Source organism: Ambystoma mexicanum, chromosome 1q (genome assembly GCF_040938575.1).
Source record: "Ambystoma mexicanum isolate Mex_15411 chromosome 1q, UKY_AmexF1_1, whole genome shotgun sequence".
NCBI lineage: Eukaryota > Metazoa > Chordata > Amphibia > Caudata > Ambystomatidae > Ambystoma > Ambystoma mexicanum.
The window spans coordinates 1,544,993,906-1,545,017,657 of record NC_090922.1 but is presented as its reverse complement, the minus strand read 5'-3'; the positions used below and the strand labels follow the sequence as shown (position 1 = coordinate 1,545,017,657).

Below are 23,752 nucleotides of genomic sequence, written 5' to 3'. Positions count from 1 at the left end.
CACCGCTCCTCTGGAACTACGTTAGACTGAAGTGCCAGCTGGGGGTGCTTCTATAATCAGTTAGATGCCAAATTTGAGCTGTATTTTTGTTACAGGTGGCTTTTAACATGTGTTCCACCCCATGTTGCGTCATTTGTGCTTTATTGTGAGTTACCCAATCTTTGCACTGTTGTTTTCTTTTTCTCAAAACCCCTTCACCTGGTCCCATCTGATCTTGGATTATTTTTCTAATATCCTTTCACAGTTGTTTTTTAGCCTCTACAATCTCCTTGTCATGCACAGGCTTGTGTTGAAAGTCAGATTAATCCTGATCTTTAATAACTTCCACAAACTCACGCAATACATCATTTAATCTCGATTGTAATTCTCCAAGGGAGGTCTTGTACTTTACTTACAAAGAGCTCACATTATATGGCTTCATACGCAACCTGTTTGCGCCGTGTGTTACCTCCAGTTTTTGGTTCCACACCCCCAAGTCATTTTCAGTAAAGAATGATCACTCTTCTACATTGCAAATATCTCCAGTTTGTTACTCACATGACTGCTCTTGCTTTTTGCCCCGTCAATGTGTTCTTGCTGCCTTGTTCTTGTCTCATCTCATCTGCTTGCACCCTTCCTCTTGTGCCCACCTGCTAGTGTCTCCTCCTCCACCTTCGGTACCCCACCTCTCATTTCCCCGCCTCTCGCTCTCTCCCTTTTCCTCCTCTCCCTTCCCTCTGCATCCTCTATTGTGCTCTCTGTCTCTCCTGTCTTCTCTAACTGCTTCTCTATTTACTATCCTGTCCTTCTTACTAAGTCTGGGAGGAAGAAGTTCAAAAGGAATATCCTGGTATCCAACCCAGGCCTCCCTATTGCTGATACCTACACCAGCGCTTCCTCCAGACAGACTCTTTCTGACATCCTCTTTGTCGTTCCTTCGCCAGACCTATGGACTCGAAAGGTCTCTGTGCTCTCTCCTTTTTCCTCCGCTCCCATTAATGGTGGCACCCGGTGGGAGGCCCTGCTGGCCCACTGCCACTCCTCTAAGAACTTTAATAATGTTTACCTAAATGGCACTGTCTTGGTCCAAGGCTCTCAGGCCAACCTCCTCCTTTTTGATAGACGCTTCGTGCGCCTCATCAACTTCATTTCTTCTCCTACTGTCATTTCTTTCCCTTCTCCGGCTCCTCTGCCTCCACACTCTGTCACCTCTTTGGCTCTATCTATCTATCTATCTATCTATCTATCTATCTATCTATCTATCTATCTATCTATCTATCTATCTGTCTATCTGTCTGTCTGTCTTTCTCTTTCTGTCTATCTATCTATCTATCTATCTATCTTAGTGATATGATATCGTATTTATGACGCGGCTATACACAAGTGTTTCAAGGCGTGACAAGGCAAGGGAGGGGGAACAGAGGGAGGACAAAGACAATGATCTTACTAGGCCAAGTGACATTGTGCAGGGGAGGGGGGAAAGGGAAAGAGCGGGGCAAAGGGTGAGGGGGCAGTGCAATACGTAGGATCAACAGTAAAAAAAAAAAAATAAGAACAACAATTAAAAAGTGCGGCCAGCTTGTGGCAAGTGTAGGGGTAAGTGCAGACATCCGGTGTCAGGAGCTGGTGGGGACTGTAGGGATACAGCAACAGCCCCCAAGTGCAGGAGATGCCCGGGAGGCTGTGCAGCTGTGTAACTGGTGGGGGAGGGGACATGGGCCTGAGATCAGAGGGTGGCCAGGTGATCAGTGCAGTTGCAGTCAGGAGTTCAGCAAAGAGGAAGGTCTTGAGGTGCTTCCGGAAATGGAGATGGTTCTCTTCAAGTTTCAGGGAAGCAGGGAGGCTGTTCCAGAGGGAGGCCCCAGCCGAAGATAGAGATCTACCACCAACTGGTTGCTTGGAGAAGCGACTTTCCATGAGGGAGTTGGAGACAGACAAGCGGAGAGCTTGAGAAGGAAGATATTTAGGAAGATAGAGTTTAAGGTATTGAGGGCCCAGGCTCTAAAAGGCCTTGTGGACAATACAGAGTGTTTTGAACTTAATCCAAACAGCCACTGGGATCCAGTGCAGATATTTCAGTCCTGGAGAGATACGATCCCTGGGCTTGAGGCCAAGGACAATTCTCGCAGGCCGGTTCTCGATGAGTTGCAGAGGACGGGGAGTAGAAGCAGGCAGATTTAGAAAGAGGCTGTTGTAGTAGTCCAGTCTAGAGAGAACCAGAGCTCTGGAGACAGTGAGCTTCTGGGGAAAGGAGATGAAAGGAAGAATACCTCTGAGGAGGTGCAGCTGGTAGAGTGACTTCTTAGAGATGTCAGAGATGTCATTAGAGAAGGAGAGTGTGGAGTCAAAGATGATCCTGAGGTTTTTAGCCTCACAGGTGGGATCAGCAATGACATTCGGGGCAGAGAGCAGCAATGTGATGGGCAAGAAGTGCCAGGTATTGGTTGAAAAGCCAGGGAGAGAGGTTAGACCCCTGGGGAACACCACAGGCAGAGAGTGAGATAGAGGAAAGGAAGGACTCAAGTTGGATCTGGGAGGGTCGATCGTAGAGAAAAGAGGATAACCAAGCCAGGGCCTGATCGGTGATACCCAGTTTATCACGGAGATGGTTGAGCAAGATGGCATGGTTGACCGTGTCAAAGGCAGGAGAGAGATCAAGTAAGATGAGGACGAACAAGTTACTTTCTTACCTGGTAACGTTCTTTCGATGGGATGGTTCGACGACGTATTCCATATCTATGACAGGTAATGTCCACAGCTTGGCTGCTTTGGAAAATCTTTGACGTCTGCATCCTGCGTCAATGACGTCGATGCGCCGTCCCCGAGGACCTCCTCCGACGGCTGACGTCACCCGATGTGATAAGTAGGACGCACGACGCCCATAGCCTCAGTTATAGTTTTTTTCCCAGAACGTGTGCCACCAGTTTTCTGCCTGTCAGACACACAAGGCCTTGCGGAACGCAAGCTGTAATCGCAAAAGAAATTCTGCAGCGGGGAAGGCAGGGAGGGAGTGATATGGAATACGTCGTCGGACCATCCCATCTAAAGAACGTTACCAGGTAAGAAAGTAACTTGTTCTTCGAGGGGATTGGGTCCTCCGACGTATTCCATATCTATGACAGACTCCCAAAGCAGTACCAAGCAAGGAGGTGGGAAAGAATTTAGAATACACATTTAGCATGCCCAATCAAATTGCGGAATAGAGAAAAGCCTTGCCAAAGGCCAGATCTTGCCCTCTGACGGAATCGAGGGAGTAGTGACGTACAAAAGTATGTACCGAAGCCCAGGTGGCTGCATCACAGATGTGACGAATAGGAACTCCCCTCTGCAGAGCAGTAGACGCAGCCACTCCCCTGGTAGAATAGGCCCACAAGCCAGCCGGAGGATCCTTACTCGCCAAGCGGTAACACTCGGAGATAGCTAAAATAATCCAACGAGACAAAGTCCATTTCGTCACAGCTTGTCCCAAACGCTTTCCAGCGTAACCAATGAAAAGTTGATCATCTACTCTGACCCAGGACATGCGCGAAATATAAAAGCTCAACGCTCTCCTAGGATCAAGCCTATGGAGCCTCTCCTCTTCCTTACCAGGATGTGGAGGAGGATAGAACGCCGGAAGAACAACCTTCTGGCTCAAATGAAATTCCGAAACCACCTTCGGAGGAAAAGAAGGACGAACTCTAAGGACAACCCTGTCCTTATGAAACACAGTGAAGGGTGGCTTAACTGAAAGTGCCTGTAACTCACTCACTCTGCGAGCGGAAGTAACCGCAACCACACAGTTTTCAGAGTTAACAGCCTCAAAGGGCAAGAACGTAAAGGCTCAAATGAAGCACCCATAAGAAACTTAAGAACAAGGTTCAAATCCCAACCTGGCACCAGAAAAGGTGACGGAGGGAACACATTAGTGAGCCCTTTATAGGAACACTCTTCAGACGAGCGCTTAAATATGGACAGCGCCGCCAGGTAACCTTTAATGGTCCCCACTTGCAAGCCCCTGTGGGCCAAAGAAAGCAAAAAAGACAGAACCATGGGAATGTCACATTCAAAAGGATCCACATTTTGAACTCTGCACCAGTTGCAGAACTTTCTCCAACGGCAACGGTACAGAGACTTAGTTGCCGGCCGCCTGGCCGAGATCAACACCTCCATCACGTCTTCAGGGAGGTCCCAATCCTTCTACCTCAACCTTTCAGAAGCCAAGCGTGAAGATTGAGGGATCTGACCTCTGGATGGAGAACCTGACCCCCCTCCCGTGAGAGCAGATCGTCTCGGTAGGGAAGACGACGTGGAGGGCAGATGGACAAGTCTAGAAGGTCTTGGTACCACGTCCTCCGGGCCCACGCTGGAGCAATGAGGATCATCCGGGAACCGAACCTCCGCAGCACTTGCGGGATGACGGGGACTGGAGGAAACGCGTACAGCAGTGGCAATGACTACTACACCACAAATGCGTCTCCTAGGGCTTCTTTTGGAGGAAATTCCTGCGAGCAAAACCTTTCGCACTTCTGGGTGACACTGGAGGCGAAGAGATCCACTTGAGGGGTCCCCCAAAGGGCGAAGATCTCCAGGAGAATCTCCTGAGCCAGCTCCCACTCGTGAGAGATCGAGCTCTGCCTGCTCAGAATGTCCGCCGTCTCGTTGTCGTCTCCGGCCAGATGAACAGCCGAGATTGAAACTTCCTGCTGGATGGCCCAGAATTTGAGCTGCATCGCCTCCCTGCACAGCGGAAGTGATCCTGCCCCCCCTTTTTGTTGAGGTAGTGCATGGCCACCGTGTTGTTCGTTAGAATCAGGACACTCTTTCCGCGCGCAGTCGGCAGAAAAGCCTTTAGGGCTAGCCTGACGGCCCTCAGCTCCAACAGATTGATATGAAGTCTGGACTCCGACGGAGACCAATGACCGCTGACTGTCAACTCGTTGGCATGAGCTCCCCATCCTGTGAGGGATGCGTCGGTCACGATCGTCACCTCTGGCCAGGGCAGCCAAAATGGGGCCGCCTTCATCAGATTGCCCTCAACGGCCCACCACAGAAGGTCCCGGGCTACCGAGGGCGGCACCTGAACAGGGTCCGACAGCCTGCCGGAGGACTGAGACCACTGGAGCTTGAGTGCCCACTGCAAAGATATCATCCGCAGACGAGCCTCTGGCACCAGAAGAATGCAGGATGCCATGAGGCCGAGCAGTCTCAAGAACTCGGACACTGGGAGATTCTGGGCAAAATTAAACTTGGGCACCATCTGCTGAATGTGAAGAGCCCTCACCTCAGGAGGAAAACACTGCCCCAGAGACGTGTCGAGCACTGCTCCGATATACTGGAGCCGCTGCGTTGGTGTCAAATGGGACTTCTTTAAATTGAGGGAGAAGCTTAGCTTGTGAAGGGAGTGGCAGGTGACGGACAGATGATCCAGGACTTGCTCGGGAGAGCTCCCCCTGATCAACCAATCGTCCAGGTAGGGGTAGACGTGAATCCCCCCTTTCCTGAGATGCGCTGCCACCAACACCATGAGCTTGGTGAAAACCCTCGGGGCGGAGGTAAATCCGAACGGCAGGACCCGAAACTGAAAGTTCGAGTCACCAACCGCGAATCTCAGGTACTTTTTGTGCTTGGGATGGATCGGCCCATGGAAGTAAGCATCCTTGAGGTCGAGAGACACCAACCAGTCCTGAAGTTGAAGGGCCTGGAGGACTTGAGAAAGAGTCACCATCTTGAACTTGTCCTTCCTGAGGAGTTTGTTCAAACCGCACAAGTCCATGATGGGTCTCACTCCCCCGTCTTTCTTCGATATCAAAAAATAAGGGGAATAGCATCCCTTGTTCCTCTCCACTACAGGCACCAGTTCTATGGCGCCTTTCTACAGCAGGGCTTGAATTTCCTGCGCAATGAGCGGATCCGGACTTTTCAAAGAGAGGCTCCCTGGTGGATTGTCGTGAGGCATCTGCCGAAAAGGAAGACAGTAGCTGTGGGTTATGATCTCCAGAACCCACACATCCGAAGTAATGGCTTGCCACTCTACAAGATGCTGCACCAGCCTTCCCCCAACCGGTGAACCATGGGACCTGGCCTCATGACTGAGTGGTAGCAGCTGCGGCGTTGCCCGAGGGCAAAGAGGCAACTGCCCGAGTGGCCTTGACACCTCGAGTACCTTTATTTCCACCTCTGGCACTCTTACGATGGCCTCTTTGACTGCTAGCTCCCCTCACTTAACTGAAGGACGAGTAATAGCGAAAGGAACCTCCCCTCCATTGCTGTCCCCTAGGACGAAAAGGCGGAGGTTGGTGAACTGCAGCGCCCAACGACTTCGCTGCAGCTTTGGAGGTCTGCAACCTCTCAAGGCTCTCATCAGCCTTGCTGCCAAAAAGGTGTTCACCATCAAAGGGCATGTTGAGGAGCCGGGACTGCACATCAGGAGCGAACCCAGACTTCCGCAACCACGCAAACCTGCGCATTACGGTGCTCGTCGGCATGGACCGGCTGACACAATCCGCCAAGTCCAAACCCGACTGAACGGCCTCGCACATGGCATCCTTGCCATCCTCAACCATAGCAAGGAAACCATCCCGTTCGTCCCCTTCGGGAATATGTTCAGCCGCTGATGCAACACAGTTCCACAGAGTGTGTGTGAAACGAGACAAGGCACATATGGAGTTGGCCGCCTGAAGCGCCATACCCCCCGAAGAAAACACTTTCTTCGCCCAGCCGTCAAAACATTTGTCGTCCCTATCCGGAGGGATGGTAGGATACGACGCCTGCTTTGCCGGGGCCGTAGCCGCCTGCACCACCAAACTCTCTGGAGTGGGGTGCCTAGACAAGTAGCAGGGGTCGCTACTGGCTGGAGGGTATTTTCGCGACAAAGACTTGCTCACTGCCGGGAGACTCTCCGGAGCAGTCCAAGCCGCCGCCACCCTTCTCTGCAGAGCCATATGAAAAGGCAAAACCGGGTCAGTGGGGGAACCGAGATCAAGGATGTCCGTGAGATCATCCTGAACGAACTCCCCTGGGGGAGCTGACCAATCCAAGTACTCGGTGACCCGAGACATAAGGCGCCGATATGAAGAATCGACATGAGTGCCAGGCTCCGGCCTACAAAACTCCACCTCCAGAGAGATGTCCAGTCCACTGGCATCATGCAGCGATTGCCGCAGGTCATCAAACTGGCTATGGCCCGAAATAAGTTCATCGGGAACCGTAACCGGAACCAAGCCGCCATCAGAGCCTTCATCACCCTCTGAAATGTACTCCAGGCGGGGAGAGGAAGACCTCTGGGGACCAAAGCAGTGCCTGACATTAGCCAGAGCCTTTCTAGGGGCAAACCCCGTGCCACGGGGCCCCTCCGACACCACCGCCTCGAAAGGCGTCGAGGGCGCCGAACGAGTCGGCGCCGGCGTCGACAGAAAAGGCATCGACGTCGAGCAAATCGGCGTCGATGTCAGCTGCAGCGCCACCAGCATCGGCGGTGTCAACACAGGCCTCCAAGCCGGAGCTCCGAGCGTGTCTCTTGACGACCTAGGCGCCGACAGTGTCGATGACCCCCTTGGAGGCGGAGCCTCAAGAGAAATCGCTGACGACCTCGGCGCCACAGGCGTCGATGTCTTCTTCGAAGACGGCACAGGATCACGCGGTCTCGAGCGTGTCGAGGACCAGGACCTGGAATGGGCATGGCGAGAACGGCTACCCTTGTCCGAGCGGGACCTCTCCCGCGAGCCGTGCCGACCAGCCGAGCCCGAAGCCATACGAGCAGTGTCTCTCGACCGGTGCCGACCGACCCCACTCGGAGGCGCGGACGGACCGGTGCCCTGCGATTCAAGAATCGCTAGCATCTGCTTCCCGAAGGAAGCCCATTCCTCTGGTGTCGCTTGCATGGAGGGATAAGCGACCGCCGACGGGCGGAGTCCTCAGAAGAGGACGGGGAAGGCGACCTATGCCGGCGCTTCCGGGAATGCCTCGAAGAGGCAGAGGAGTGGCGAGACTGACTCCTGGAAGGAGACCCACTGGACTTTCGACGTTGACGCAGAGAGTCGACCCTCGAGTCATCCGTCGAAAGCCCCGCAGACCTTGACTTCCAGGGCTTAGACACCCGGCCTACCGACAGCTTCTTCTTGTGTTCCCGGAAGGCCTTTGCCGTGAGCGACTGGCAGTCGACACAGTCGTCTGTATCATGGGCCTCCCCGAGGCACCAGAGGCAGGCGTCGTGCGAGTCCGTGACCGACATCTTGGACCCACAGCCCCCGCATTTCTTGAAGCCCGGACGCGGGGTTGAAGACGAAGAACACATCGCCACGAACAGGTCTACACAACAAACCGAACAGGTTCAGCGAACCGAGAATTGAAAACAGCAAACTCCAACGAGTCGAGGTGTACCGAGATTCACGAAGCGAACATGTTCGTGGAAAAAACGGAACTGAGGCTATGGGCATCGTGCGTCCTACTTATCACATCGGGTGACGTCGGCCGTCGGAGGAGGTCCTCGGGGACGGCGCATCGACGTCATCGACGCAGGACGCAGACGCCAAAGATTTTCCGAAGCAGCACAGCTGTGGACATTACCTGTCATAGATATGGAATACGTCGGAGGACCCAATCCCCTCGAAACAGGGGTTATTGGAATCAAGGTTGGAGAGCAGGTATTCATGGATGTTGAGGAGAGCAGTTTCCATGCTTCTGGCAGCTCTGAAGCCAGACTGATGGTCATGGAGACAACCAACCGATTCAGTGTGAAGATTAAGCTGAGGGATGGCCAGCTTTTCTGGGAGTTTGCCCAGGAAAGGAATGATGTAGGTTGAGTGGTAGTTAGCCGGGCAGGCGGGGTCAGCTGAGGGTTTCTTAAGAAGAGGGTGCACAAGGCAGTTCTTCAGGGGGGAAGGGAAGACTCCAGTGGCGCAGGAGTGGTTGCAGAAGTCATCAAAAGCAGGAGCCACGGTGTCAATGTGGTCCTTGATGGTATTTGGGAAAAAGGGGAGAATCTGTTTTGATGAGACTTTCGTAGATCTGACTTGTCTAGAAACCTTGTCTGGGTAGAACAGGGAAAAGGTAGAGAAGGAGGGAGGAGAGGTGGCCACAGAAGGGCCAGAGCAAGAGCGGGGAGTAGAGGGACGAGGAGGAGAGGAAGAGAGAGAGGACAGGATGTCCTGAGTTTTTTAGATGAAATGAGAAGCCAGGGCTGTGCAGAGGCCTGGGAGGGGACAGGAGAGGTAGAGACTGCAGCAGGATTGGCCAGCTCCTTGCAGATTTTATAGCATTCATCCGAGTTGTTAGATGCCGCAGAGACGCAGGCTTTGATGGGGGCTCTCATTTTGGTGTGGACAGAGAGCTGGCATTGCCTTTGGAGCAGGCGGCAGGCCAGTTTGTCAGTACAGGAATCACGCTATTTCCTCTCAGCCACCCTGCACTTGCATTTAAGGTTGACAAGGTCTGAGTCGTACCAGGAGTTGCACTTGGTTTTGGGCTTCAAGTGGATACTTATGACAGGGGCAAGAACATCAAGAGTATCATATGTAGCAGATTGGAGAATAGAAAGGGCTGTGTCAGGGTGTGAGTCAGCCGAAGGGGGAGGGGAGAAGAGAAGGTGGTGGCAACAGCCTCAACTGACACACTCTTTTTTGGGTTGGATAACCAAGAAGGTTGGTGACAGTGCTGGAGTTGGCTCAGCCTGAGGGGTGGATAGAGTGAGCTTGGATGTAAGGAGGAAGTGAGGACTGGTGAGAGGGATAGAAAAGGGAATGTCTGTAGAGATCAGAGTATCCAGAGTGTGTCCTGCTGAGTGAGGCCAGAGGGGAGGATAGAGAGTGGGAGAGAGTTGCAGAGGTCGCGAAAGAGTCCAGAAGAAGGACAGGAAGCATCCAGGTGGATGTTAAAGTCTCCAAGAAGGAGGAGTTGAGTGGTCGAGACCAGGAGGGTAGAGGAGAGGTCCACGCACTCAGAGAGGAAGGAGGAGATCTGACCAGGTGGCCGATAGATAGTAGCCACAGTGAGGGAATGGCTAGGAGAGAGAGAGAGCCGGCAGACGAGGCATTTGAAAGAGGAGGGAGTAGGCCTGCAAATCAATGACAGAGCCAGGAATCCAATCAGAGAAGATCAGGGCTACACCCCCTCCGGCACAATTGGACCTGGGCGTGGTGAGAATGTTGTAGCCGTCAGGGAGGAGAATGTCAAAGCTCGTGACAGAGCTGGCAGTGAACCATGTCTCGGTGAGACAGAGTATATTCAAACAAAAAATCAGGATGGGAGACACACACTTTTGAGATTCAGGATAATTTAATTTAATCTCTGAATTTTGGTGATGACACATATAATACATCAATTGTTAGCATAATAACAGACAGACGCACAGTTGTAATTTTGATATGTAGGTGTACCACTAGGTACCACCCTCAAGAGTGTGGAGGGTGCACGCCTTCTGATGGTGCAAGAACTCTAGGATACACAGTTAACAAGGGTTTACAACACAGGAGTGAATGCAGCCCAGGACCTCAGTTATTCCATGGGTATTGTCATAGGGAAAAAAAACACAACAACAGGTGTGTACAAGTATGCAAGGGGTGGAGTTGTATCATAGATCGACACTGTAGTGTTTCAGCCAAAGGGTACGAAGACTGGACGTAGGTGACTGGGATGGCCTTCTTCAGGATGGAGGTGAAGGAATGAAACACTGTCCGTGGGGTATCGTGAACCGACAAGCAGTGCGGCGGTAAGGGCTTCTGAGTGTCTTCAACCATGCGGGAAGTCAGGTGAAGACGGTGGCCCAGTGGCCACTGTTGTTGATGGAATTAGTCCAAAGAACTGTATCTGGAACTGGGGTCTACAGATGGCGGTAGCGTCAATCAATGGTGCCAGCAATTGGTTACGGGAGCAGAAGTGTCTAGCTAGACGCTACCGCCATCTGTAGAGCCCAGTTCCAGATACGGGTCTGATTTTTTGTTTGAATATAAATTCACCCTCCAGGGCATATCAGGACCTATCCAGGCACCCTGTATTATTACCTCGGTGAGACAGAGGACATCAAAGTCAAGTTCTTCAAGGAGGTGGCAGATGTCAGAGGAGTGTTTGACAGCTGAGCGACAGTTGAGAGTGGCAATATGCAGAAGGTTGTGGTCTTTGAAAGACTTCCGGGGAGGGGCAAAGCTCCCAGCTCTTTAATGAGGGGGCACAGATTCCACAGGGCCCAGAACCTGCACCAGAGGAGGCTTGCTTTGAAGTTCATAGGCTGGGCCTAGGAATCCTCACATCCTCCCTGCTGCCCAGAGTGCCATCGCATCACCCTCTTGTATGCCTTGTTCCTAAGGGATCTTTCCCTGGCATCTGTTCTTCTATTTCAGTATGAACCGGATCCCAACACTCTTCTAGGCTTCTGCATTCGGCATATATCTCTCTCCATACACTTCTTGCCTGGTCTTCCTCTGTCTCAACATCACCACGTCCCCTTCTAAACACCTCCTCAATCCTTTGCTCACCCACTCCACTTTAGCTCCTGCTTTCACCACCTCCTCTTGTTGGACTCAAAGGGTGTAATTGATTCAGCTGTTTCTACTTCCTGACTGCAGGTCGCTTTTGCTGTGCCAACCCAGTCTATAGAGGTCCTGGACAAAATCCTGAATTCTAAGTACCTCTCGCACATGAGCAGGAAAGCACAAACTCAAGGTTCATTTCCATTAGATGAAACAATGGTTGCCATCTATTCACACAAACCGATCGTGCCTCAAATGATCGAGAGGGGGTATGCATCACTAAATGTGTGCTCATCCAAGATTATAGAATCAAGAATCTAAAATGTGAATTTGGTCAGATTGAGGGAAGACGAAACATCTCTGATAATGAAATGCAAATCCCAGAGGTATGCTGCAATCATCACCCTAATGTGACCAAGCATTTCTTCTTTCACTGCCTGCTCTTATATGTGAAACAGGATAACGGTGTGTGAAGGGAAAATGAAAAATAATGAGACGGACACTGAACGGGGCTGAGTGATACTCGTGTATTATTAGACACAGATGAGATTTGGAGAGAGTGTGACAGCAAGTCTTACAGAATGGCCATGGCCAACTCTGACCATTTACAGAAACATCAGCTTATATAGACAGACCAATAACACAATGCGACATTGGCCCAAATCCAGGTGGGCGCTACCAGACAGTTTGCAGAATGGCAATGGCGTCTTGCAACATGTGGCTTCTAAGCTGCAGTTAGGCATTGCGGTTACTAAATTTCCTAACTTAGGTTCAGCTGGCATCGCTTGCTATATATGATATGAAAACAGTAACTAAATACCAAATACAGCAATAGCGGAAGAACGAGGACAGTGAGGTGTGACTGTGAACAGTTTTGCTGACGGGTTTGCCACAGTTTCACTAAACAGTAGCACTGAAAACATGCGTTCTCCTCTCCTAAGATTCAACTGTAGTGGATATTTTACCACAGGCATGTCCTCACTCCTGACATATAAGAACATTCACTACACTGAAACGGACCCTCATGTGCAGGTTCTGTCTGATGCCTGATTCCCACTGAAACATTTTCCACATTATTTACACTTATACATTTTCTCACCTGTATGTGTCCGTTGATGGGAAATAAAATGCCCCTTGAAAAAGAAGCTTTTCCCACATTCAGTGCAATCATGAGGTTTCTGACCTGTGTGTATTCTCAGGTGAAGAGTAAGCAGTGCCTTCTGAGCAAACCATTTCCTACATTGAGAGCACTCATGAGGTTTCTCAAGTGTGTGTGTTCTCTGATGGAGAGTAAGCACTCCCTTCCTAGCAAACCCTTTCCCACATTCAGTGCACTAATGAGGTTTCTCACCTGTATGTGTTCTTTAAGAGTAAGCTCTCCCTTCCTAGCAAACCCTTTCCCGCATTCAGTGCACTCATAAGGTTTCGCACCTGTATGTGGTCTCTGGTGGAGAGTAAGCGTTCCCTTCTCAGCAAATCCTTTCCCACATTCAGTGCACACATGAGGTTTCTCACCTGTATTTGTTTTCTGGTGGTATGTAACCTGTCCCTTTGGAGAAAATCCTTTTCCACATTCAGTGCAGTGATCTAGTTTCTAAACTTTATGTGTTCTCTGGTGGCGAATAAGAGTTCCCTTAAAATAGAAGCTCTTTCCACATTCAATGCACGTATAAGGTTTCATGCCTGTATGTATTCTCTGGTGAAGAGTAAGCCATCCCTTCTGAGTAAACCGTTTCCTACATTCAGTGCACTCATGAGGTTTCTCACCTGTATGTGTTCCCAGGTGGAGTGTAAGGTTTCCCTTCACAGCAAATCCTTTACCACATTCAGTGCACACATGAGGTTTCTCACCTGTATGTGTTCTCAGATGGAGTGTAAGGTTTCCCTTCACAGCAAATCCTTTCCCACATTCAGTGCACACATGAGGTTTCTCACCTGTATGTGTTCTCAGGTGGAGTGTAAGCTTTCCCTTCTCAGCAAATCCTTTCCCACATTCAGTGCACACATGAGGTTTCTCGCCTGTATGTGTTCTCTGGTGGATAGTAAGGGCTCCCATACGAACAAACCCTTTCCCACATACAGTGCACTCATGAGGTTTTTCACCTGTATTTGTTTTCTGGTGGTATGTAAGCTGTCCCTTTTGAGAAAATCCTTTTCCACATTCAGTGCATTGATATGGTTTCTCACCTGTATGCCTTCTCTGGTGGAGAGTAAGATTTCCCTTCAAATAGAAGCTCTTTCCACATTCAGTGCACTTATAAGGTTTCTCACCTGTATGTATTCTCTGGTGGTAAGTTAGCCTGGCTTTCTGAGTAAATCCTTTTCCACATTCAGTGCACACATGAGGCTTCTCACCTGTATGTGTTCTCAGGTGGAGTGTAAGATGTCCCTTCTCAGCAAATCCTTTCCCACATTCAGTGCACACATGAGGTTTCTCACCTGTGTGTGTTCTCTGGTGGAGAGTAAGCCTTCCCTTCTGAGAAAACCGTTTCCTACATTCAGGGCAGACATGAGGTTTCTCACCTGTATGTATTCTCTGGTGGCAGGTAAGCAGTCCTTTTCTAGCAAACCCTTTCCCACATTCAGTGCACTGATAAGGTTTCTCACCTGTATGTGTTTTCTGGTGGTATGTAAGGTCTCCCTTTTGGGAAAATCCTTTTCCACATTTGGTGCAGTGATATGGTTTCTCACCTGTATGTGTTCTCTGGTGGACAGTAAGATTTCCCTTACAATAGAAGCTCTTTCCACATTCAGTGCACTTATAAGGTTGCACGCCTGTATGTATTCTCTGGTGGAGAGTAAGACATCCCTTCTGAGCAAACCCTTTCCCACATTCAGTGCACTCATGAGGTTTTACACCTGTATGTGTCGTCTGGCGGCAGTTAAGTATACCGGGCAGATAGAAGCTACTGCCAAATTCAGTGCACAGATAACGTTTTTCACCTTTGCTCTCATCTGGGCAATCAGCATTGTCATTAGATTCCCACCTTTTTCCACATTCTGCCATTGGTAGTTTTCTCACCAGTTAGATCCTTACTAAGAGGCCTCTTTCTAATAAACCTTTCACCAAATTCAGAGTGTAGATATGCTCTATCATGTGTAGGTCAGAACTGGTGACAAATAAGATTATTATTCTAAATGAAGCATTTAAAATCGTCAGGGCATGGATATTTCTCAGTTAACATTTAAAAGTATTTAAAAAATCTTTTAAACAAAGAACCCTTACATTCAAAATGTATCTAAAATAGCACTTACATGTGTTCCCTGCGGACTAATAGGCAAACATTATTTTCTTGCTTCACATCAACATGTTGTTACCATTAGTCTGTAATGCTGGATCTATATTGTAGCTTTGTGTTGCTGGCTGCTACCACAAATGTGTTGAATGGATGAAATCCATCCTGTATTCTACAGGATTCACAATCCCAGTACCTGAATAATGACAACTCGACCTTGAACCTGAACACTTGTAAGATGTTAGGAAATTGCACATTGTATCCATTAGGCTTTCAATGCATCAGTCCAGAGAATGTAACAATCACAGTTGCTGAATATCTGAGGTGCCAATCACCTGCTGAAATAACATTTGTATCAATGAAGCTTTCAATGCATACGTCCAGATAATGTAACAATCACTATTGCTGCATTTCTGAGGCGTCAATCACCTGTTGAAATAAAAAGGGGAAGCACCTTATTAGTTTCAATATGTTGTGAATCACAGGCGTCACATATAACGGTAGACTAGTCTCAGTAGTAGTGATGCGATCATTAACTCATGCAGTAAATCACCAGACTTTGAAGGTTATCTATGGGGAGAAGGCACCGTAAGAGGTGACCAAGTACTGGTGCTCTAGTGTTAAAGGTGAAATAGTGTTATTCTTTTTTATTAAAACCATTAAGTATTCAAGAGCATGAGGAAAAGCAGATAACAGGCCGGGCGAACAAATCATTTTATGTGGATATTTTAATCATCAGGACCAACAATGTGTGTCCAACCATTTTATTTCTTCAGAAAAAAACCCAATCTACTGCACGAAAGCTTCCCATTTTCATATAGAAACGATACAGACAGGTGTTTATTAGAATTATTTTTATTATTTTACACTAGATAAGCAGCTTTATCCCCAATCCGACACCTCGTTTGGCCAGTCTATTATGTTATTAATGATGACATCATTACCTTTGCACACATGGAGCCTGCCCCAAACATAAATATATAAGCAACTGCACTCTTTAAGAATTGAGGGCTGAAACGCCAGTCTCTCTCCACAGGGAGCATGGCACTACATTCAAACATTAACTTTAAACATAAATAATCTCCAAACACATTAATATTCCCCAGCATTGACATAAAGAACAAGCTTGTGTCAGAGACCAATAAAATGGCAATGAGGCAAAGTTTTATGGGGGACTTCCTCCAACTCTCAACTATCATCCCATTCTCCATCCTTATTGTTTATACAAATTCTTACTTGCCGCGTACTATAGTTACTTTTCGCTTGTATTGACCTCTTGAAAATAAACCACTTGGTATTGTGTTTAGGAGAGTATGAGTGTAAATGGTACTATCACTTGTAAATACCCCGTAACCTGTTCTAGATGCCATCTTCTTTGTGGATTCTGATCATTGTACCCTAGTGTCAACGTCTACGGCCCCCAGGGGAGCGGGGAAGTATTCGTACTGTGATGACGCCATAAAGGTGAGACTTTCCCCTGAACTATCTGGCACTTGGTAGCCTTGATAGTGAGGTTCGCCCTTTTCAAGGCCTGCAACACCTTATCCAAATGAGTCAAATGCTCTTCCCAGGTGGAACTGTAGACGGCGATGTCGTCTAAGTAGGCCACACAAAAGGCCTCCAGCCCACTGAGCGCATGATTGACTAAGCTCTGGAAGGTGGCAGGTGCGTTTTTCAACCCAAAAGGCATGAATCTAAACTGGTAGAGCCCCTCAGGTGTTGAGAACGCCGTCTTTTCCTTGGCATGGTCCATCAGAGCTATTTGCCAATTGCCTGAGGTAAGGTCAAAGGTGCTCACATATTTGGCAGCACCTATGGTGTCCACGAGCTTATCAGCCCTGGGCAATGGGTGCACGTCAGTCTTGGTGACAGCATTGACCCCTCTGTAGTCTACATAGAACCGCCAATCCTTGGTACCTGCCTGGGAACTTGCCTCTGGGACAAGGACCAATGGACTGGACCAGGGACTGGTTGAGCGTTCAATAACACCCAGATCCAACATCCTCGCGACCTCAGCCTGGATGTGGTTCTTAACCGTGTCTGACATTCGGTAGTACCTGCTTCTGACAGGTACACTGTCACCAGTGCCAATTTCGTACCTGCACCATGGGGTGAGGCCTGGCGTCAGTGAAAATAGAGGGGCATACTGCCAGAGCAAAGCCCTGCTGCTCTGGTGTCAGATCTGGAGAGAGCTGCACCCCCTCCACTGAGCCATCCTGAGGGTTGCTATATAGCAAATCAGGAAGGAGCTCACTCTCATCCTCTTCTTGCTCTGAAGCCAGCAAGAGACATGAGACTTCTGCTCGCCTGTGGAAAGGCTTGAGCCTGTTAACATGGAATACCTGAGGGGCTGCCCGAGGGACTCTTATGTCAACCAGATAGTTGACTTCACCCATCTTGGAGATTATCCTGAAGGGTCCAGTCCACTTATCTGGCAAAGCCCTAGGCTTGGTAGGCTCCATCACAAGAATGCCCTTGAGCATTTTATTAAATTTCTCAACCAGGCCATTAGTCTGGGGATGGTAGGAGGTAGAGAACTTGTTGGTTGCTTTTTACTCTTTCCACATCGCTTTCATGTAACTCGACGTGAAGTTGGATCCTCTGTCAGAGACCACCTCTTTAGGGAATCCAGGTCTGGTGAAAATGATCAGGAGAGCCCTGGCAACCACCTTGGCAGTAACAATCCGAAGGGGCTATACCCTCAGGGTACCTGGTGGCATGATCAACCAAGACAAGGATGAACCGATGTCTACCTGAAGTGGGTGGGTCAAGGGGACTGGTAATGTTGATGCCCACCCTCTCAAACGGTGTGCCAACCACTGGCAACTGTGGCAGTGGGCCAATGACACTGCCTCCAGTCTTGCCAGACAACTGACAAGTGGGGCAGGTCCTGCAGTAGGACTCCACTTCTACTCCCATCCGGGGCCAGTTGAAATGTGCAGAAAGCCTCTGCTTAGTCTTCTTGGTACCAAGATGACCAGCTAAGGGCACCTCATGAGCCAACTGCAGTAGGAAGGGCATGAACACCTGGGGTACCCCTAACCTCTTGAGGGCACCAGGTTCAGGCTTAGTGGGCTCACTACAAAGGAGTTCACCCTTCTAATAAATCCAGAAAGACCTAGGCACTTCACCATGTGCCTGGGACAGGGCCCGCTTGCTCAGACTCTCAGGTTCGTGCTGTTTAGTGTCTACAATTGTACCCGTATCACTCTCCCACTCCTCACCTGCGGTTTCTGAGTTGGCTTCAGAAGGCTCGTCTGAAGTAGTCTCCACAGGTTTCTCTCTCCAGGCTCTTGGGTTGCCCTTTTGTTTGAAGAGATAGGGCCGAGCTCCCCCGGAGGCCACTTTGCCAGTAAGGCTATATGCCCGGCAGCGGGGACTCCGGGGAGCCCACCCCAAATCAGGGAAAAGCCGCAGCAGAAAAACCCTGGGTAGTTTCGGGTGAGTTGGTCTGTTCAAATAAGTATTCGCAATCCTTCTTGGAATACAGCTCAGCGAATGGGTAATTCGCAATCCTTCTTGGAATCCCACTTCTTTAGAGTACTACATTTACCAGAATGCACTTGGGTGCAATGTCTAAGCTTTGGAAAAGATTCCAAGAACTCCGTGAGCAAGGTTAAGTAAAATAAACAGAAGGAGAGGTTACACAGGTCAGAGGAAGCACACAACTCAGGGGGCACGAGTTGAAGTGACAGCTGCTTGGAAAAGCGTGTGTTGAAAAGAACTGCAGATAGCAAGTCCCCGCTCGCTGAGTAAAAAAAGCCCCAGAGCGAACGCAGGTGTCTGCTGACTCCAGCAAAATAACAAACACACACGCTGGGAAATTAACAAGAAAGTGCGGGCAGGGAAAGGTCCAAAATAAAGAAGAAATATTCCCCACAGGAAGCGTGGTGGCAAAAATGTACGATAAAAGGCAGGCAGACAAACAATGGAAAGGCAAATGGGCAGAAAAACAAGGAGTAGCACGAGACAAGAGCACTGTCAACTAGCGTTGGGAAAGAAATCAGTTGCAACGCACCGGTTGCCACACCTGACAGTTAATTATAGCCTCTGTTCCAGCGAGGCTAGAACGTAACGTCCAGGTAAAGGAGGAACTCAGTCCTTCTTCCATTGTTTCCATCTCTTCCACAGGCTCCATGGGTGTTTCATGACACAGACCCTCAAGAGCGTGGCACTCTCTCTGTCCCTTACAGAAGTTGCCCCTTGAGGGGGGCCTTCTGTCAGCAAGCATTGAAGGTTGGGGTGATCCTCTGGGTTGAATACCTCTCCCGTAGGAGGGTCTTCTGGCTCTTCTCCCTCAGGAGATGAGTCTCGGTCTATTACTGGAGCCAGCCCGTCCAGAGCATGAATCCCAGTGGGTGCTGCTGATGCAGCAGGAAGAGAAGGGGGCCCTTCGCAGAGGTGGCACTCTTGCTCTTTCTTCTTGACGTGGGTCTCCCCTTTGGCTTGGATACCTGACTGGCAGTCAGACCCCGTGCAACCTGTGACATAGTGACTGCAGCAGCAGTCAGGGGGAGACCATCAGAGATCAACCCCCATTGCCTAACAAAATGTTATCAGGTACATTGTCCTGAACCAGGACGGGAAGCTTTGCTGTCTTGTCCGCAATCATGATGGTGACTAAGGCTACAGGAGATAATATGGGAGGTCCACCAGATAACCCGGTAGTTCTCAGAGGAGCATCTACATAGTCCTCTGGCATGAGCAGGGTCCTGTCCACCACTGCCATGCTTGCCACAATGTCTCTCAAACCAGTAGAAGCCTGGTCATTTAGGAGGCCACTTCTCAAAAATCGGCGGGTGTTCTGTGGGATTATAGCCAGTACTTCTGCATACTGGTCCCAGGGCCCAAGGGACACTAGGGAAATCTCTGCAGGAGCACCAAATGTGATTCCTGCAGAGGAGGGGAGGACAGTGGCCTCCACCTCAGGCATGAAGTAAGCGGAGGTCAGGCTGACAGCCTGGACTTAAAGTGCCTTACCTTTACACTTGGGGTCACCCTTCTTGTGATCCAGTGCCCCACATCCCAACAAGTGCCAGGAATGCGTACTAGAGCCACTGGGAGCCTGCTTTGCAGCAGGTGGACCACTACTCTTATTCCTACCCACAGATGACTTATCCGCACTAGATTTATGGGTCTTAGGAGAGGAAGGTTTAGATTTACCCGACTGTGACTGCTTTTGGGACTCCTCTGACTTCTCAGAGGGCCCCTTTTTTTTCTTTACCCTTGTCCTTCCCACTGGGTTCCTTAGGGGACACCCCGTGGAGACCCACTTGTCAGGCAGCCTGGCCAGTTTAAAGGGATCTTAAATGTTCTGGTCAGCAACATCTTGACACAGCTCTGGTGAACAGGCTTCCGAGAAATTCTCAAAAAACAAAAGGTGGGACATTCAACAAAAGTTTTCACCTTGTATCCATCAATCCACCCCATCATGTTCATATGTGAAGCACACACCCAGTCAATCCAAAACACATTCTCTTTTTTCTTATAATCCCTGAGCCTTTTAAGGTATTGGGTAGGTGTCTTGCCAAACTAGGCAATCAAAGCACATTTCATGCACTCTTATTAATTTTTCTATTTATTATTAACATTTATAAAGCGTGCATTAGCCCGGAGGCATCGTTGCGCTGTTACAGACATAGTTATCACATAGAATACAGAAGATGGCACTGTACATACTTAGTTGCAAACAGAAAGGAGGGTGGGTGGTGGGGGGCAGAGGACGCTGTGTTAGTTGAAGAGTGCTGTTGAGCTTCTTGCGGAAGGCTGTAAGCGAAGTTTCAGCTCTGAGTGTGTTCCGCATGGTGTCCCACAGTTTGGGTGCTAGGTGTGGGAATACAATCCCGCCTTCTTTGGCTCTTTTGATAGGAGGGATGCATAGTTTATTGGCGTGGCAGGTTCTTTTGGGGCGAGATGAGGTGTCTCTGCAAACCACTTCTGATACTTAAGGGGGGGCCAGAGAGGCTTAAACATTTGTGTGTTAGAATGAGGGTCTTGAAGGTGTATCCTATCTTTTACTAGAAGCCAGTGGGCACCTCCCCTGGCTTGTGTGATGTGGTCTCTTTTAGGTATCGCTAGGGCTGCTCTAAGACCATTATTTTGTACTATTTGGAGTCTATTCAGGTTTTTTGCGGAGGTTCCAGCAGGGAGGGCGTTGCAGTAATCTAGTTTTGCTCCAACGGTGGCTCTAGCAATTGATAGGCAATTCTGGTTAGAGAGGAACGGTCTGCCTATGTTAATGAGCTTAGTGGTGTGGTTGGATATCGAAGCGATAGTGAGTAGAGTCTTGACTGCTGGTGATACTGGGATAATGGAGCTATCGATAGTAAAGTTGCGCTATTGTTGGCTGAGTTTGGCTTGTGTTTCTTTGGGGCCCATGATGATAATCTCAGTTTTGTCTCCATTGAGACACAGCCCATTAGCTGCCATCCATGCTTGGATGGTCGTGTAGATCTGGAGGAGGGCTGCAGCGTACTGCGCATAAATGCCTGAGAGGGGTAGGAGGACCTCTATATCATCGGCATAGTTGGTATAAGCGATGCCGCGAGAGTCTAGTCTGTCAAAGAGCGGTTTTGTGAACAGGTTGTAAAAGGTGGGGGCTGTGCAGGAACCTTGGGGAACTCCACATTGGATGGTGGAAGGAGCTGCATTCGCCAAGTCTGAGAAGAATTTCATGGCTCTGCCTTCAAGGAAGGATGTGATCCAGCAGGAGGCTTTATTGGTGAAATGAGGAGCATGAGTGAGGTGGGAGGTGAGGGTGTTATAATACACAAGGTCAAAGGCGGCTGAGAGGTCCAAGAGTAGGAGGAGTGCAGGTTTTCCTTTGTCCATGATTGTAGTTGTTTGAGTTTCATGGTCCAAGAGGGCGGTTTCTGTGCCATGACCTTTGCATAAGCCTGATTGCCTTTTACTGAGGATGGAGTTGGTTTCTAGGAAATGTTGGATCTGGTTGTGAGCTGCTTTATCAAGTCGTTTGAGGAGAAATGGAACAGTGGTGATGGGGCGGTCGTTGTTTGGGGAAGATGGCTCTAGGGACGTTTTCTTTAGAAGAGGGTGGGCCCATGCTTCTTTGAGGCTGGAAGGGACAGTACATGTATTGAATGCATTGATGAGAGGCGCAAGGGAGTCGGCACATTCTTTGATGATGTTGGGGGGACAGATGTCTCCTTTGCATGTCGATGGTCTAAGTTGTTGGAGGAGTTCAAGGACTTCAGGTTCTGAGATGTCATGAAATGAGAAGACAGGGTTAGGGGGAGAGATTGGGAAGGGGATCTGGGGGTTCATCAGTCCTGGGTAGGGCATTGAATTGAGCTTGTATTTTATTTGGGGTATCTCGATTTTCTCAAGCATATCCACCTGTATGCTGGCGTACCATGCTTCATCCTTGATGATTTCATCAGGGCTGGCAGGCGGGGTGATGAAGTCTTTGAATACGGAGAACATTTCTTTGGAGTGTGAATTGGCCTTGGAAATTCTAAGGTTGAAATAATTAGATTTAGCTTTGAATATGGCTTCATTATATATATATATATATATATATATATATATATATATATATATATATCAATTATTTATATTGAGAGGATATTTTGTTGAATTCTTCCTTAGTGGAAATGCTAGGCTTAGCGTGCCAATTGGGTAGGGCGGTACGTTTGCCTGTGCGTAGGGCAAGTAATTAATCTGAGAACCAGGAGTTGTTGTGCATAGATTTTTTTCTTTTTTGGATTCAATTGGGGCTCTGGTTAGTATATTGGTGTAGATGTCTGCGAGTATGTTGGGGTCACTTGAGACCGGGGGCTTAAGTTCAGCGATTTCCAGGAAAGGAAGGAGGTTGTCTTTTGTTCGTTTTTTTCAGCTTCTGACCTTTGCTGGGGGGGCCTAGGTGAGAACTATAGTGGTGGGAGTGGTGGGAATGGTGCATTGGATGCAGTAGTAGTCTGTCCATGGGTAGGCAGAGTTGGAGATGAGTGGGGTAGAGCAGTTATGGTCTGCCAACCAGTTGAGAGTGCAACCTTTGCAGTAGGTAGGGCTTGTAATTGTTTATAAGAATCCTAAGTCTTTAAGTTCTTTGGCTAGGGCTGAGTAGGAGAGATTTGGATGAGCTTTTGATGTTCTTACGAAGTACGTGGAGGCAATGCCCTGAGATCTCAGGCGCTGTGCCCGGGGTACGGGTAACTAGGTGTATGTTGATGGTGCAGTTGGGGGACAGAGATAGTTTGGCAGAGAGTAGGTCAGAGTTGCCTTCCCAAGGGTAAATGCAGAGTCTGATGGAGAGAGCATCTTTGGTGATGAGGGCTATGCCTCCTCCCTTAGATGTCAGTCTGTCTTGACGGAGAATGGAGTACCCTGTTTGGGAGGGCTAGAGAGATGGCTGGACCGGACGCATCGTGGAGCCATGTCTCTGTAATGGCGACCATACTGACCCCTTTCTTCTACACTTAGTTTCAGAATACAGTCATACCCAGTCTGAGGCACTCTGTTTAACAAACACTTAGCCCAATCTCTCTTATCAACATCATGGATTCCACAAGACATTTTGAATGCTTCAATCCACTGGAGGATATCTGAACCCTCCACAAACACACCAACCAAATCTCTCATAAACTTGGTGCCTGGGGACCTGACACTCTCAACGGGTTTGGCTGAAGTCTCCACTCTAGCTTTTTACAACTGGATTCTTTGACATTCAGTGTCCCTATCTTTGAGTATCACTTGCTGTGACAACTCCTCTTTCTTAAGTTCAGCTTCGGTTTCCAACTGTTTATATTCAAAGGCCATTTTCATCCTCAATAATTAAAGTTCCAAGGAATTCCCTGAAGAAACATTACTGGGTTTTCGGAATAGAGGCAGCAGGAGTGGTGGCATCCCAGAAACAGATTCAATAACATCTCCAGGGGCAGGGTCCTCAAGGGTTGCACCCCACCCCCTCCTTCAAGAGCTTCACAATCAGTCTGGTAGTCCACCAGGGCAGCTATCAGCTCAGCCCTAGACTTATCTTCAAAGTCTAACTCCCTGGCTTCACAAGCACTCTGGAGAACCTCTAAGCTCATCCTAGTCAAATTACCATTTGCAATAGATTCCATTGCTTGTAAT

General features: G+C 49.1%; 1 protein-coding gene across 1 annotated transcript in view; it reads right to left on the bottom strand.

Annotated features, from left to right (window-relative positions):
- Window positions 1-12,827: 12,827 nt before the first annotated feature.
- The window catches only part of LOC138551705 (zinc finger protein 850-like), a 156,971-nt gene continuing 146,046 nt past the window's right edge, over window positions 12,828-23,752 (bottom strand). The window contains exon 3 of the mRNA XM_069642500.1: window positions 12,828-14,282. Coding sequence (XP_069498601.1) covers window positions 13,018-14,282 — 1,265 coding nt within the window. The 3' untranslated portion in view covers window positions 12,828-13,017. The remainder of the gene's footprint in view (window positions 14,283-23,752) is intronic.